This window comes from Saccopteryx leptura, chromosome 12, assembly GCF_036850995.1.
Source record: "Saccopteryx leptura isolate mSacLep1 chromosome 12, mSacLep1_pri_phased_curated, whole genome shotgun sequence".
In the NCBI taxonomy this organism is placed as follows: domain Eukaryota; kingdom Metazoa; phylum Chordata; class Mammalia; order Chiroptera; family Emballonuridae; genus Saccopteryx; species Saccopteryx leptura.
Window position 1 is genome coordinate 54232828 of NC_089514.1, and position 16262 is coordinate 54249089.

The following is a 16262-nucleotide window of genomic DNA, read 5'->3' on the forward strand; positions in this document are numbered from 1 at the left end:
TGCAGCCCCATGTTCATTGCAGCATTGTTCACAGTGATCAAGACATGGAAACAACCAAAAAGCCCTTCAATAGATGACTGGATAAAGAAGATGTGGCACATATACACTATGGAATACTACTCAGCCATAAGAAATGATGACATTGGATCATTTACAACAAAATGGTGGGATCTTGATAACATTATAAGGAGTAAAATAAGTAAATCAGAAAAAAACAAAACCTGCAGTATTCCATACGTAGGTGGGACATAAAAAGGATACTAAGAAACATGGACAAGAGTGTGGTGGTTACGGGGGGGGTGCAAGGGAGGGAAGGGGGGAGAGTGGAAGGGGATGGGGAGGGGCACAAAGAAAACTAGATAAGAAGTTCTGGCCAGAGCAATCAGACAAGACAAAGAAATAAAAGGCATCCATATTGGAAAAGAAGAAGTAAAGGTATCACTTTTTGCTGATGATATGATCCTATACATCGAAAACCCGAAGGACTCCACAAAAAGATTATTAGAAACAATAAACCAATACAGTAAGGTCGCAGGATACAAAATTAACATACAGAAGTCCATAGCCTTTCTCTATGCCAACAATGAAATATTAGAAAACGAACTCAAAAAAATAATCCCCTTCACGATTGCAACAAAAAAAATAAAATACCTAGGAATAAACATAACAAAGAATGTAAAGGACCTATATAATGAAAATTACAAAGCATTGTTAAGGGAAATCGAAAAAGATACAATGAGATGGAAAAATATTCCTTGTTCTTGGATAGGAAGAATAAATATAATCAAAATGGCCATATTACCCAAAGCAATATACAAATTTAATGCAATTCCCATCAAAATTCCTATGAGATTTTTTAAAGAAATGGAACAAAAAATCATCAGATTTATATGGAACTATAAAAAACCCCGAATAGCCAAAACAATCCTAAAGAAAAAGAATGAAGCTGGGGGCATTACAATACCTGACTTTAAACTATATTATAGAGCCACAATAATCAAAACAGCATGGTATTGGCAGAAAAATAGACACTCAGACCAATGGAACAGAATAGAAAGCCCAGAAATAAAACCACATATATATGGTCAAATAATCTTTGATAAAGGGGCCAACAACACACAATGGAGAAAAGAAAGCCTCTTCAACAAATGGTGTTGGGAAAACTGGAAAGCCACATGCAAAAGAATGAAACTCGACTTCAGCCTGTCCCCGTGTACTAAAATTAATTCAAAATGGATCAAAGACCTAAATATAAGACCTGAAACAATAAAGTACATAGAAGAAGACATAGGTACTAAACTCATGGACCTGGGTTTTAAAGAACATTTTATGAACTTGACTCCAATGGCAAGAGAAGTGAAGGCAAAGATAAATGAATGGGACTACATCAGAATAAAAAGTTTTTGCTCAGCAAGAGAAACTGATATAAAAATAAACAGACAGCCAACTAAATGGGAAATGATATTTTCAAACAACAGCTCAGATAAGGGCCTAATTTCCAAAATTTACAAAGAACTCATAAAACTCAACAACAAACAAACAAACAATCCAATAAAAAAATGGGAAGAGGACATGAACAGACACTTCTCCCAGGAAGAGATACAAATGGCCAACAGATATATGAAAAAATGCTCAGCTTCATTAGTTATTAGGGAAATGCAAATCAAAACTACAATGAGATACCACCTCACCCCTGTTAGATTAGCTATGATCAACAAGACGGGTAATAGCAAATGTTGGAGAGGCTGTGGAGAAAAAGGAACCCTCATTCACTGTTGGTGGGACTGTAAAGTAGTACAACCATTATGGAGGAAAGTATGGTGGTTCCTCAAAAAACTGCAAATAGAACTACCTTATGACCCAGCAATCCCTCTACTGGGTATATACCCCAAAACCTCAGAAACATTGATACGTGAAGACACATGTAGCCCCATGTTCATTGCAGCACTGTTCACAGTGGCCAAGACATGGAAACAACCAAAAAGCCCTTCAATAGAAGACTGGATAAAGAAGATGTGGCACATATACACTATGGAATACTACTCAGCCATAAGAAACGATGACATCAGATCATTTACAGCAAAATGGTGGGATCTTGATAACATTATAAGGAGTGAAATAAGTAAATCAGAAAAAAACAAGAACTACATGATTCCATACATTGGTGGAACATAAAAATGAGACTAAGAGACATGGACAAGAGTGTGGTGGTTACCAGGGGTGGGGGGGAGGGAGGACAGGGGGAGAGTTAGGGGGAGGGGGAGGGGCACAGAGAACTAGATAGAGGGTGGCGAAGGACAATCTGACTTTGGGCGAGGGGTATGCAACATAATTTAATGACAAAATAACCTAGACATGTTTTCTTTGAATATATGTACCCTGATTTATTAATGTCATCCCATTACCATTAATAAAAATTTATTTAAAAAAAAAAAAAAGAAAACTAGATAGAAGGTGACGGAGGACAATCTGACTTTGGGTGATGGGCATGCAACATAATTGAATGACAAGATAACCTGGACATGTTTTCTTTGAATATATGTACCCTGATTTATTGATATCACTCCATTAAAATTAATAAAAATTGCAAAAATAGAATTTATTATTGAGTTATTTTTTTAACTGAGTAGATCCTTAATCTTTTTTATTTTTAAATAATTTAAGCACATAGAATTGTGTTAAGAACAATATATTTGTTATAATCCAAAGCCCAACTTCATCAAATATTAACATTCAAATACACTAGTTCCTACAAATATATGTAACATACTATAAATATATTTAATCATGTTTTTAAAGAAATAAAATGTTACTGAAATAATTGTAGTTCCGTTTCCTTGTTCTCTTATTTCTGAACCTTAGCGAAAATTAATTTTGAATTTGATGCTTAAATTTTTCAGAAATTTTTTTAATGTTTACTACTTACATATGAACATACGTATGCATAAGCAGTATCATTTGCTTCTTTATATTTGATATACCAAGTGTAATTCTCTTTGCATTCCTATACTACTGGATTCTATTCCTTCTACATTCCTGAGATTTTTGTATCCTGATGTATACTTCCTTTTTATTTTAAACTTCTGTTTCCGTTAAGTGACTATACTTTAATTTATTCTTCGTCTTTTTGCAGAACATACAGATTGTTCTCTTTTTTTCTATTATAATTAACCCATCAACAAGAACTTCTGAAAATATCTATTATTCACACCAGAGAAGGTTCCCAAGGGTATATATTTAATTATGAAAAACTGGTTCTTGGAGTGTGTGCATTTCAAGTTCATTGGATATTGCCAAATCAGTCTCCAAGATGTGTGTTTGTATTGATATTTACACAAAAGAAAGGTATATGAACTTCTGAAACTAACAATAATGAATTTGCAGCTTTATCTTCCTAGACAAGGGTTTCCTGGACTAGTAAATCACGTTAATGCAGATGTATGATTATAAACTTTTGATACTCAACATAAATGTTAAACTCTTATTGCTTTAGTCCTGGAAATTATTCATAAAACTTTTTATACTCAAATACTTCTGGAATTTTCCTCAATTAATTTTGTGTTGCATTTTAAGTTTGGTCATGATCTTAGACCTAAGAATGCCCTCAAAATTATTTTTTCTTTTAATTATGAATTACTGTAAACTCATGTTAAAAAGCTTGTCAGAGCACTCAGAAATTTTAAAATTTCTTTATGCATTATCTCTACAAGTTATTTTATTGCCAGGTTTAGGGAAATGCTATAATAATAATGTTTGTGAATATAAACTATCTTGCATGTGTTTATCAAGTTGGCAAGAAATATTTTCTCTAGAAGAAATTTGAGAAATGTTTTTATAAAGCAAACAAAACAAAATCTTCAGATTAATCCTTTAATAAATTATTCTTATACAGCTAAACATACTGATGAGTATTTTAAAATTTCACTTATAGGATGGTAATTAGAAATCTTAAAAGCAGTTACTCATGATAATAATGTTCATCTCAGTCTGCCAAAGTCTAAATTTAAATCACAGTAAAGCTTAACTATGTAACTGTAGTAATTAGGGAGAGCCACTTATTCTTTTTTAATAAGGGAAGTTATGGTAAACTTATAGTGAAGAATATATCTATTGATGATTGTCAGGAAATATTTCCTCTGCTATTTGATTTAATGCAATATTATATATATTATTTGGTTACCATGTCCAGGTGTGTGAAAACAAAACTTGCACACAAACCAACCTTCTGTTTAACACCATAGAATACAAATGTTTGTGTTTTATTATAATACAACCAAAATATACAATTAACATATTTCAATTATTTTAGATTACAAGACTACATTTCTCTCAAAATAGCAAAACTATAAATTCAACATTTATTACTTAGCACTTATAATACTGGAATTAAATTATACATTTAGCTGAGAGACTTTTGCCCTTTACCCCAAAATTCATCTAGTGTCAACTTATCATAAATACTTTATACTACAACATATTTAAGTGACAGGTATGTTCCTGCTTTTGCACTGTTGATGTGGAGCATCTTAGAATTTTAGATCTTATTTATTAACCTCACATATAATAAGCTAAATCATTTAAATATTGTGGTCATCTTATGTGAAAAAATATATCTCTCTATAAAAACATTTAAAATATCTCCTTTTTTCTACACTATCCATTCCCAGTAAGGTGAATCAATCTCAAGATACTAAGAGAAATGTAACATTCTAAACAGAAGCTGTTTTGGGTTTTAATTTCATTTGCATTGATGTTATCTATGAAATATATATTTCACTTTAAAGTATCAGTGTTGAAGGTTTTTGTTTTAATGGATATCTAGATGATATTAAATTGTCCTTAAAAATTTAATTTTGATAATGTTGAAAAAAAAGATACTGGCCACTGCAAATTAATTTTTTTTGGTTTAGACTGTACAATTCAGCAGGAACAAAGTTTAACAGCATATGAAAAACTGAAATATAGATCATGGCAAAATTCAAGAGTAAGACCATTTTGCAAACAGCATATTATAAATGATCATTATTTAGTCAATAGATTAATGAGATTTTTCTCTCAACGATTTTCTGTCAATTGCAGTTGTTAGTGGTTTTTGAAAAACTCTAAATTTCTTCAGTTTCATGTATGGCTATTTTTCTTCTCTTAAGTAACTTGTTTGGTTTTCAAAAGTGTTAACAATGTGAATGTAGTACTTTAAGCTCTTTGCGGGGGGGAGGGTTCTACATATATTAATTACTCAATAATCCATTTCTAAACAAACTCTTTAAATTCCCTATAAACTGAATGTAAGTGAATGCAGACATGCAGGACTCCACGTAGCAGCATAAATATCTGGAATGAAATGCAGGAGAGAATATGCAAGTCAGAAATATATGCATTCAAAAGAAGGAAGGAAAATATGACTCCAAGAATAAATGTAGACATTTTAAGACCTCTCCATAAAGAATTGATTTCTAAGAAAATATACTTGAAAGTATTGACTATAATTTTATTTTCATTATCTCAAAAATAATTTGGAATATATACTGTGTCGAAGTATATATATTGTGTCTTGACTTAGATTTAATATATTCGCATGGTTCCTCAAGTGTATTAGTTAATTAAAAGGTTAAAAAATTAAATGTAACTTAAATGCCCTCTATCTTTATAAATATACATAAATCATTGTCCATACACTTTTTATTATATGACATTCTGTTTTACTAACAATATTTCAAATATATTTTAAGTAATTATCATAAATTCATAGTTTTAAATCCAAAGAAGCCAGAACATTAGCCTTAAATTAGGTTTCTAAAATTTTGTCTGAATAACTATAATAAGAAAGAAATTATTAAAAAATGGCTTGGACATTCATATTTGGATGAAAACCAAGTTTATTTTCATAAGTCAATCCTAACATTTGAGCTTCATGTAATTTTCTCAAAGCTTCCATAATTTGATCATTAATGTCTGACATACAAATATGTGAAAATCTTTAAAAAAATAAAACCTACTCCTACCATTTGCTTTGAGTTTGGTATAAGTTCCTGGAACATTTTAATGCAGCAAATCCATAGTTACAAACACTCTTGTTATGGTATTTAATTAGGAGTCTGGTCCAACTTCAACTGTTCTTATCCATTTTCTTTAGAGAGTGACTTGCTCTGGTTTGCTTTATTTAAAAAAAAAAACGAACTGTTTTAAATCCTTAAGTTTTACTTATACAGAAACATCTACAAATATTTACGAGTTTCATATCAAAAGGGGTACTCAGTCTCCTGTATCAGTGTGACTACTTTGAGATCGGTAAGCAATGCGAATAAAATGAATGTAAAGTAGAATGCTTGGAGCATCAAGCCAGTGGCAGACATGATATTGATACAGTAATAAGTTGCTCTCTAATCACATGAGGTCTTGCAGGCTGTTCTTTCAAGACACGTAGAATGCATGAGAAAGAAACAATGTCTGCTATTCAGTCTTCTGAAAAGCTGCCTTCCATGTGAGGAAGTGGCTAATTTTTCATTTCACACTAAAAAGGGCATGAAAAGGCAAAACAGAAGAAGGCTAAGGGTTTTGTGTTTAAGAAGGAAAGGTGAGTCCCGCTTAAATGGGCAGAAAACAAACCATGCATTTAAGAGGTAAAGTCAAACTGGAAATATTTGAAATTGCTAACTCAATACGAAAAATGTTTATGTTGTTTGTTTTCTTTACATGCAGTAGGCTTATTTATTATTAAATTACTAAAACAATGCTACTTGAATTATAACATATAAACTCAGAAATGCAAAAAGATCATGTGAAAAAAGATGTCAAAGAGTTAACTTAACCCTTTTCGTTGTCAGAAATTTTGCATTTGTTTTGTTACTTAACAATATATTTTCCCACTACCCACTATTGTCTACTTAATTCTATCTCGTTATGTATATATTGTTTTTTTCTATTCACTCAAATAAAATTCCATAATGCAATATTCAAGAGAATAAAGGCAGTAAATGAAAATAATTTATAGAGTATGATGAATATTTAGAAAAAAAAAGTACTCAAGCCACTTGGTTATAAATAAATTTGTATTCATTCTTCCCATGATACCTTAGAAAATTTCCTTTTCTTCAGACATTTGCTAGCAGTTTTTGTTTGTTTGTTTTTATCATTTGGAAATTTTTAACAGATGTATTATAAATTGGCAGCTACTTATACTCTGGTGAGTAAAGCTACATTACGTTTCACCCACTTTATTTGTGACTGTTCTTCCTTTTTATGGGGATATGAGTTTTCCCCAAAGCCAGAATTTATAGCTGTCTTTCTTTCTGTTTCTTAGAAAATCCCATCTGCATGCCTTCCCATCAGGATGCAGTATACATCATGATGTTGCCCTTATTTTTTTAAAATGTTTTCCCATATTTATTAAGCATTCTGTCCCTGTAAAGCTCAGCCTCTAATCTAAAAACATAACCGAGCACCAGCTTCTCTCTGTGAACTTGTTTCTCCTGGTAAGTCATAAGGAATCCTGGAAGGAACATTTATATCCTTCAGTAAATCAATGCTGTAGTGCACTAAATAACCCCCGTGGTCTGAAAAAAAAATTAATGCACCTCTCCAAATTCCTAAACCACGTGCCAAGAGCGAATGGCTTACTGGGAAAGTTCCTGCTGGTACATAAGCAGTCTGAATTAGTGTCTTCCCTCCAATTCCAACCACAAAGTACTCAGGTCTAGAGTGGAATGATATATCTGGTCATAAGAACATATAACACAACATGGCAAACTCCATGCTTAGTGACCACGCAAGGGAAACGCAACACCTTAGTACATTATCAAATGTGATGTTTGCTTAGCTCACTTATTTACATATCATAAATTCAAAAACTTGGAACATTAAACATTTACAAATGCAAAGTCCCTATTTTGAGGATAGTTCTGACACACAGCAGGTTCAAGTTTAGTTCCTGGCAAACTGGTTCAGACGACTTACTTGCCCTTCCTATGCCATACTCTGCACACACAGTCTAACTCATTATTTCTCTTATATCTAGCAAATCTCCGCAGAAAACTCTTAGGACTTAGGATAAGGGATGTACAAAAGAGAAGACCGTATTTTTGCAGGTAAAGAATTCTTTTAAATTAAATAGAAAACTACGTGGCCACCGCTCTAGGAAGCTCTTCGCCGTGGTGTCTTCGGTTTCGTTTCTTCTTCATTTCCTGCACATGCTTCCACTTTGGGCCGCCCTTGTTCCGCTGTCTCCGCTTCTCCCTGTGCCACATCTGCTCGCAGTACTGGTCCAGGCTGAAGCTTGGGCTGCTAAGGATCTGGATGTAGTCTTTGTACCTCAACCGTGACTCGGCCAACAGATCCTTGACCTGCCCCTCCTCGTGCTCTGCCCTCGGGGTGTTTTCCATCTGTTGGTTCTCAATGACATTCAGAGTCAGCTTCACGATCGTGTGGATAAAAGTGTGCTCCTGTGCTTTGCAGTAATACATCCCAGAGTCCTTCTTCTGCAAACTTCGAACCAGTAGCCCATATTCTGTTTTGATGACCCTTTCATCAGGTTTCAACTGCAGAATTGGAAAAATGTAGGTAATAAATGAAACACAGAAAGGACTATGAGCAAATGAAAACAAGCTATGTACTTTTACTTAGATGAACCTAAAAGATATACTCCCTTCTCTCTGTCATCAAGCATATATAACATCAGCCATAGACAAAATGAGTGAAAAAATTCAACTGAAGTAATAGCATCAAAGATGCATGTTTGAACCTTATGATGCCTAACTGAACCTTTAGAATACAGTCAGTTTTTTTCCCAGGATTGAAAAGCTGTAAAAAAAATTGAAGTATAAAACTGAAAACTATCAACTGACCATCTTTACAAAGGTGTTCTACGAATTTCAGAGCCAGAATGTGACACTGACAGTGTAGAAAAATAGCTTTAGTACATGCTACCACCTTTAATGTAGACTAGAACAATGATTTCCAAGGAATTTACTCTGTTTTCTAGATATCACTAAATAAATGATCTGAATAGCATACGGAAGCTGTAAGTGGTGACTTGTTAAAGGCAAGTGGAAAGGCCTGGGTACAGCCTTCTGAATGTGGGAGCTGTACGTGTGCAGGACCATAGTCAGGAGGCTAGCAACATTTAAAGCTGAATTTCTCTTTCTACTCTGGGTTGAATTTTGATACTGAGGGTGTATATATGATACATTCGACTATGTCATTGTGGAAATATTTGCCATACCTCGATACACTATCACATGGTAATGTGATTTCAAGTGTGAGAAAGCTCAAAGAACAAAAAGAACCTCCTCTGAAATGCGAGGCTGTTTACCCTTTGAAGCAGTCCTACTGAGAGGCAGTTCAGACATCTCAGTTTGCCTGGCTGGCAATCTGGTGTGAATAGCAAACCTATCTTCAGTAAAACTAAAGGCATGTTTACTGACACAAGAACCCTGTTTAATGTGGAGTATTGTTAAGTAGTTCGGCGTTAAGTAGAATCACAGCAACAACCAAGAAGTCTGGAAGATTTCCAGTTTACACATCTGCCCCTGTATTGTAGACTTGCAGTTGATGGAAATCAAGGAGGCATAAAGAGGACTAAATTAAATTTATTCACAGTGGGTGGACTAAACTCTGCATCTTTATGTGAAAAATATGTAGGGAAAAAAAACCCTCAATTCTGGAAATATGAGAAAAGGAAAAGAAACATCTCTGCTAGCAGCCCCAGTTAACTGCCACATATATGACCAACCACCCTCTGTGCCAGCAAAGTGCAGCTGGCGGGGTACCCACGAGGCCAAAGGCAGGTCACGCTCCAGTCCCTGGTTAATGAGGCTAGCTGGTCTCCAGGCCTGCCTTCTCTCTACACTAAATCCACACCATTAGGGTTTTGTTTGTTTGTCTGTTTCTCCCACTTTGCTTATGTGGTGATCTAGGTTTTTAGAATTTTTTTCTAAGGAATTTATCCTAAAGGACTAGATATTTTAAAATGCTATTGTAACACAAACTAACCTTGAATACACTTATATTCTCAGTAACCATGGAATCTTGTGCCTAAAATAAATGTGAATTTGAATGGTAGGGTTCTAAAAGGCCAATTTGAAACAGAAACATTAATCTCAAATTTAACACACTTTGTATATATATATTTTTTATTAAGTAATTTTACCACAGAATATATATATATATATATATATATATATATATATATATATATATTTAATTTAAATACACCTTAGAACACAAAATACTGACTCCATAAGCCAAGGCCTGCTCCTATCTGCTAGGCTTCCGATGATAACTCATTTATCTTCGTTACTTGGTCTCCCATTTATCAAGTTGGTGACACAGCATATGGTGTTTTTTGGGGGAGGGTTAAAGTAAAGCTCTTTGAAGGTTAAAGTGTGAAGTATTATTAGCAACATTTCATGTTGCTGGAGAGGTGATGTTCTGAAGCCTTTATTTCTGCAATTCTTTTCAAAGAAAATGGTCTATGGTTATTAGCATGACAATCAAAGCATGGACTTCCTTTCCAGTTCACCTTTAGATTTCCTTTCCTGACTGGAATTCTTGCTCATATGTAAACTGTTTAATGTGGCTTCAAAAACTGTCACAGCTCTGACTCTCTACTTTTTATTGTTCCTTTTAATCTTCCTACAGAAAGATATTAAGACTTTGCTTTCCCACAAAATAAGCAACACTTCAGCATTATTTTTGCCATTCTCTCCTTTCAGCTTTCCTCTAAGTCTGGTTCCTTTCCCTCCTTTCCAGACTACTTCTGACCCCCAGGACTCGCGTTCAGACACCCAGCATTTCACTGCTCCACCGTGATCCTTCCCTTAACTTTCTTCCATAGAATGCTTCATTTTTTTCTGGTTTTTGACCTACAGGTATAAAACTTGCTTTAATAAATTTTAGGCTTTTTGGATTTAGCTAATGCTTATTAATTAGATTGTCAAAGTGATTTTTCCCCTTAAAATTTAAAAAATATAAAATGATGTCTCTAATAAAATACATTTTGAATTAACATAGTTTCATAGGATTTTTGCAGGGTAGAGGTAGAAATCTGTGACCTAGAAATTACGTGGTTGATTAACATTCGCCTACTTTACATTCTCCTTCACTGTAATGCCTTCCTTCCCCGCTGGACGAGGATGCATTCATTATGCAGACTGTATCTCGATAGTGAAATGTCAGCACAGTCAATTTAGAAGATTCAGCTCCTCCAAAAAGAGATAATGTAATCTCTGGCACTAATTTAAACTCATGGAATTTTCTCCAATCTAAAAGAGATAAGTAAAAACTGCTCAGCCTTACAAATCAAAAACACGCTTGAATTGGGGTCGACTATCCATTTGCCTGATGTGAACAAGGATAATATATTTAGCATTATTAAATGTAGATCTTCAAGGAAGGGCAATTCATTTAAAATGAGAAGAGTAACATGGAAAGGGACAAAGGACATTAAGTACTAAGCAGCAGGTAAAGGTCAGGAACATTTTTCTCTGATATTAGCAGCCTAATGGTAATTCCTCTGCAGATAATTCACCTGTCCTTTATTTTCACAGCTAAAGCCTTGTACATATCTTAGTTGTGACTAGGGCTTCCTTTCTTCAACAAACATAGAAGGAAAACTTATTTAAAAATAGTACTGACGCAAGTGACTTATTAAAAAGAAAAGGAATGAAATCTACATAACTAACTCAGATTTATTTGTAAATTGTACTTTTAAAAATAAAATAATAAATTAGAAATATATATTTTCTATTTAATTAGATAAGGAATTTCTAAGTATGAATGAGAAGTCATACAGAATAAATCAATACATATAAATTATAAATATAAATAATAAAATTTTTGTGTATTAGAAACAACATTTTTTAGCAGTAATAAGTTACTTTTAACATGTAAAATATTAAAATGTTAATATCTATAGTATATAAAGGACTTCATAAAATAATTTTTTAATAAATGCATTGATGTAAACCAAGCAAATGATAGGGCAATTCACCAAATATACTGCTCACAAAAATTAGGGGATATTTTATCATTTCATATTTATTTTGAAATATCCCCTAATTTTTGTGAGCAGTATATAACTGAAACCAATAGCCAAGAAACATGAGAAAGTCATTCACATCCAATAATATTAAAAGAAATAAACATTAACACAATTTAATATTTTTTTGCATAAAATTGCTAATGATTTTCTTAAATTATAATACAAAATTTTGCCTCAGGGGTTCAGAAATGACACTAATATGGTGATTTTCATGGGAAATTGTCAACATACAGTTGTTTATCTCAAGCCAGAAAGACAAAGCCCTTAACCCACTTATTTTTCTTTTAAGTGTCTGTCCTAAGCAAATAAAAAGTAGAGAAAGATTTAGATATAGGGAAGTTGATTAATTTTTTTAAAAGAGAAAACATGAGCTATTTAAATAAGACATGGAACATTCATGGATGACTATAGTATCAGGGCAGTGGGGGTGGTAAGCAGGAGAAAACGATATTAAAATGAAATGAGCCCTAGCTGGATAGCTCGTTTTGTTGAAATGGAATCCTGATGTGCAGAGATTTCCGGTTCGATCCCTGGTCAGGGCACATACAGAAATGGATTTTTTTTTTTTTCTCTCTCTCTCTCTCTCTGCCTTCCTCTCTCTATAAAATAATCAATTAAAAATGTTTTAAGTTGAATGACAAGGGAAAATGTTCATAATGTAATGGTTAGTGGGGGAAAATGCTGGAATAGACATCAAAATAAGTATTTGTGCTTTTCTACTCTTAGAGACCTCATAGTTCTTCAGGTGTTACTATGTTTTTACAAACATTGACATTCCTTTTATAATAAAAAGAACGAAATAAAGCCAAGACTTACAAAGAGAAAAATGCAAATATTTGAAGATGTTTATAAAAATTTTTTTTCTTTTTTTTTTTAATAATTTTATTTTTTTTAAAGGGTCAACATCAATAAATCAGGATACATATATTCAAAGATAACAAGTCCAGGTTATCTTGAGTTCAATTATGTTGCATACCCATCACCCAAAGTCAGATTGTCCTCTGTCACCTTCTATCCAGTTTTCTTTGTGCCCCTCCCCCTCCCCCTTCCCCTCTCCCTCTTCCCCCTCCCCCCTCCCCGTAACCACCACACTCTTATCAATATCTCTTAGTTTCACTTTATAAAATATTTTTTAAATCCATAGAAAAATACTACTACGAATGGCATGTCATCTTGCCTCTTTTATTCATTAAGATCCCAAAAGTTCAACAGAAGCCTGGGGACTGCCGATTAACTCGCTAGTTATAGCATAAACATCATCAATTTCAAGCACAGCTTTGTAAGAAAGTCAGCAGATAACTGACTGGGGACCTCCCCAATAGCACCCAGCTGTGAAACAGCTGAGTGAGGAGATGTTCTCTCCCTGGCAGAGAAACACCTGGTGACAGCCACCTTGCCACAGGAGATCCTGGCCCTCCCTCAGGCTTTTTTTGAATGGAGGAAAGATTCCAAAGTGTGACCTTCCTGGAAAGGAGCAGGTGCCCTGCTGGGAAAAATGATTCAAATCTCGTCTGGATTTTGCCCCTTTCCTCAGCTCAGGAAGCAATAAGGCAGATTCTGCACTTGGTGTAACTAGCTATTTGTGAAGATAAATGAAAATAACCATTTGAAATATTACAGCTAAGATACTTTTAAGGAAAATCCAATAAATATACTATTTCTACTCCATTAAAATTCATGGATCATGGTACCATATGACTGAATGATATACTGTTAAAAAATAAACTAAAGTAATGCATATCATTTTCAGGAACATGAAAGATATGAATGGAAACATACACAATCAAATGTATGTATCTATACCTGGGATACCCCGAGCAAAGTACCATATACCTTTTTTAAAAGACAGATTAAATTTTCTATGAAGAAAAATTATTAAACATTTTATCTAACTGAAAAATTATCAAACTTTACTCACTATAAAACTTAAAATACTGGTTTGTGACATTTAAATTTAAATTTCAACACTTTAAAAAATAAAATATTACAATGTATCTAAAAGAAAATTTGCATGTTAAAAAACTCAGATAAAATTCTTCTAATATGTCTTGTATAAAAAGTATATGCTTCATATGTTGAAACTAAATAAACTTTGTCAGATAATATTTCAATATATACAAGTAAGATAAGTACTCTTAGAATAAACATTTCTATAAATACAATATGCCAGTTTTAAAATTTATGGCTATCAGTAGTAATGGAAAATCAAGTTTTACTGAAGCAATCTGACTTTATAAAGAATAAAGTAATTCTCTTGATATTAATTATGTTACATGTCATTATTTTAATATAAAATTTATTCTTAAAGATCTTTGATGAAGAGAAAGATATTAACTTTTTAATACAGAGTGGGGCAAAAAAATAGATTTAGTTGTATGTGAAAGTTTATTCTTATTATTTATTTATTATTGTATTATTTTCCATAAGAACAACTGTAATCCTACTTTTGCCCCATCCTATATAATGATGGAATATATCTTTGAACCAATCTTAGAATAAAATCTGATTCTTCTACTCCAAAATTTCTTAACCTCAGCACTACTGAAATTGGAGCCAGATAATTCTTTCTTGTGATAGGTTGTGCATTGTGGGATGTTATAGCATAGTTTCTGACCTCTACCCTACTAGCATCCTCCACCCATCCACCCCAAAATGTTGCCAAGTGTGAACACCCTGAGAGCAGTCTCTTGAGGTTGAAAAGCACTGTTCTATATTAATGTTTTATTGATTACATACACTATTCTAAATGTCAATAGACTTATCAAGGAGGCTGGTATTTTACAGAACATTTGGTCCACCTCCTTATATGACAGAGAAACTGAGTGTTAGAGAACTTACAACCTGCTCATAAATCCTTAGCAGGCAAGCCGAACACATGATCCGTGCTATTTCCTGTTTTACACACCCGCCCTGAGAGGATCTGCAATTTTACAGGCGTACTTTTGACACTTGTGAGTAATTCTCTGCTTTGAAATTCACATTTTTATATGTATTATCTCATTTTATTTTCACAATAACTTTTGAATTTATTTTGTTCATGTTATACAATTCTGGCCCACAAGGGCTCAGTGATATGACCAAAGGAATTCTGAATCCTGTGTTCATTCCATTGCTGTGTTCTTAGTTTAATATTGGAAAATTTTTGTATTAACTTTTAGAAAGAGAAAGAGGAATTGGGGAGAGAGAGAGTGAAAGAGAGAGGAGGAAAGAGAAACATCGATTTATTGTTCCATTTATTTATGCATTCATTGGTTGTTTTGTATGTGCCCTGACTAGGGATTGAACCTACAACCTGGCATATCAGGACAATGCTCTCCAACTGAGCTACTGGGCCAGGACCTTAATATTGGGAATTTAAAACTCTAGATTGAGTTTTAAAGTGGTTTTTCTTAGGCACTAAAATAGAAAACAAATTCAGTGACATTCTAATATTAATACAGGATTTCTCAGACTACTCAAATTCATACTATTAAATTCATATCTTTAGATCTCACAAAAAAATCTTGTGATAGGTTTCAATCACACATATGTGTTAGAACTGAACCAGAAAAAGGTCAAAAGATGAACGGAAAATCTGTATTACTTTTTCTACTGTTGATTTAATTTTAATACATAAGAGTTAAAATGTTCATATGTCCATATACTTATCCAACTATTTATAAAGTATATATTTCATTTCTTTTTTATACATACTTGACATATTGAGCTAAAAGTTAGTCATTGTGCTATAGTGAGGGAAAATACTGTGTTCTTATTCTTGATCAGGGAATTGTTCTGACAAATATAGACATTCAATGTGAAATAAAATTTTGAAAAACTATGTAAATTTCTTTCTAAACATTCAACCTGCTTTCAAATACATAGTATTAACACATTTGCATTAAATTGGTCTATTCATATCTCAATGGCATTACCTTTGGTGTTAGTATAAGCTGTTATTTTCCTTTGTATCAAATAGTGATGAGAGCACCATATGGCACTAAAAGTTGAACATCTCTCCACAACCAAAACTTGATTTAAGTTTTATACTCTTCCCCTCAAGGTGAGCTTTTTTGATGACTATAACTTACTTACCTCCTCTCGGAGTTCATCTCCTGACCGCTGGATATACCACTTAATAGATGCTTGTTGGGATTTAGGTATACATTCCAGAAAGGTTGAATTAAATTCAATGCCAAAAATCACCTTTTCATCAGCAGCTTCATGACTAATGCCTGGAAAGCAA

The 16262-nt window shown here is 33.2% G+C and overlaps 1 protein-coding gene across 3 annotated transcripts in view; it reads right to left on the reverse strand.

Annotated features, from left to right (window-relative positions):
- Nucleotides 1-3998: 3998 nt before the first annotated feature.
- Nucleotides 3999-16262, reverse strand: part of SEMA3D (semaphorin 3D) — a 244634-nt gene continuing 232370 nt past the window's right edge. For all 3 annotated transcript variants that reach the window (XM_066353974.1, XM_066353975.1, XM_066353976.1), the window contains 2 exons: nt 16112-16251; nt 3999-8534 (listed from right to left, as the gene is read on the reverse strand). In XM_066353974.1, coding sequence (XP_066210071.1) covers nt 8115-8534; nt 16112-16251 — 560 coding nt within the window. In that variant the 3' untranslated portion in view covers nt 3999-8114. The remainder of the gene's footprint in view (nt 8535-16111; nt 16252-16262) is intronic.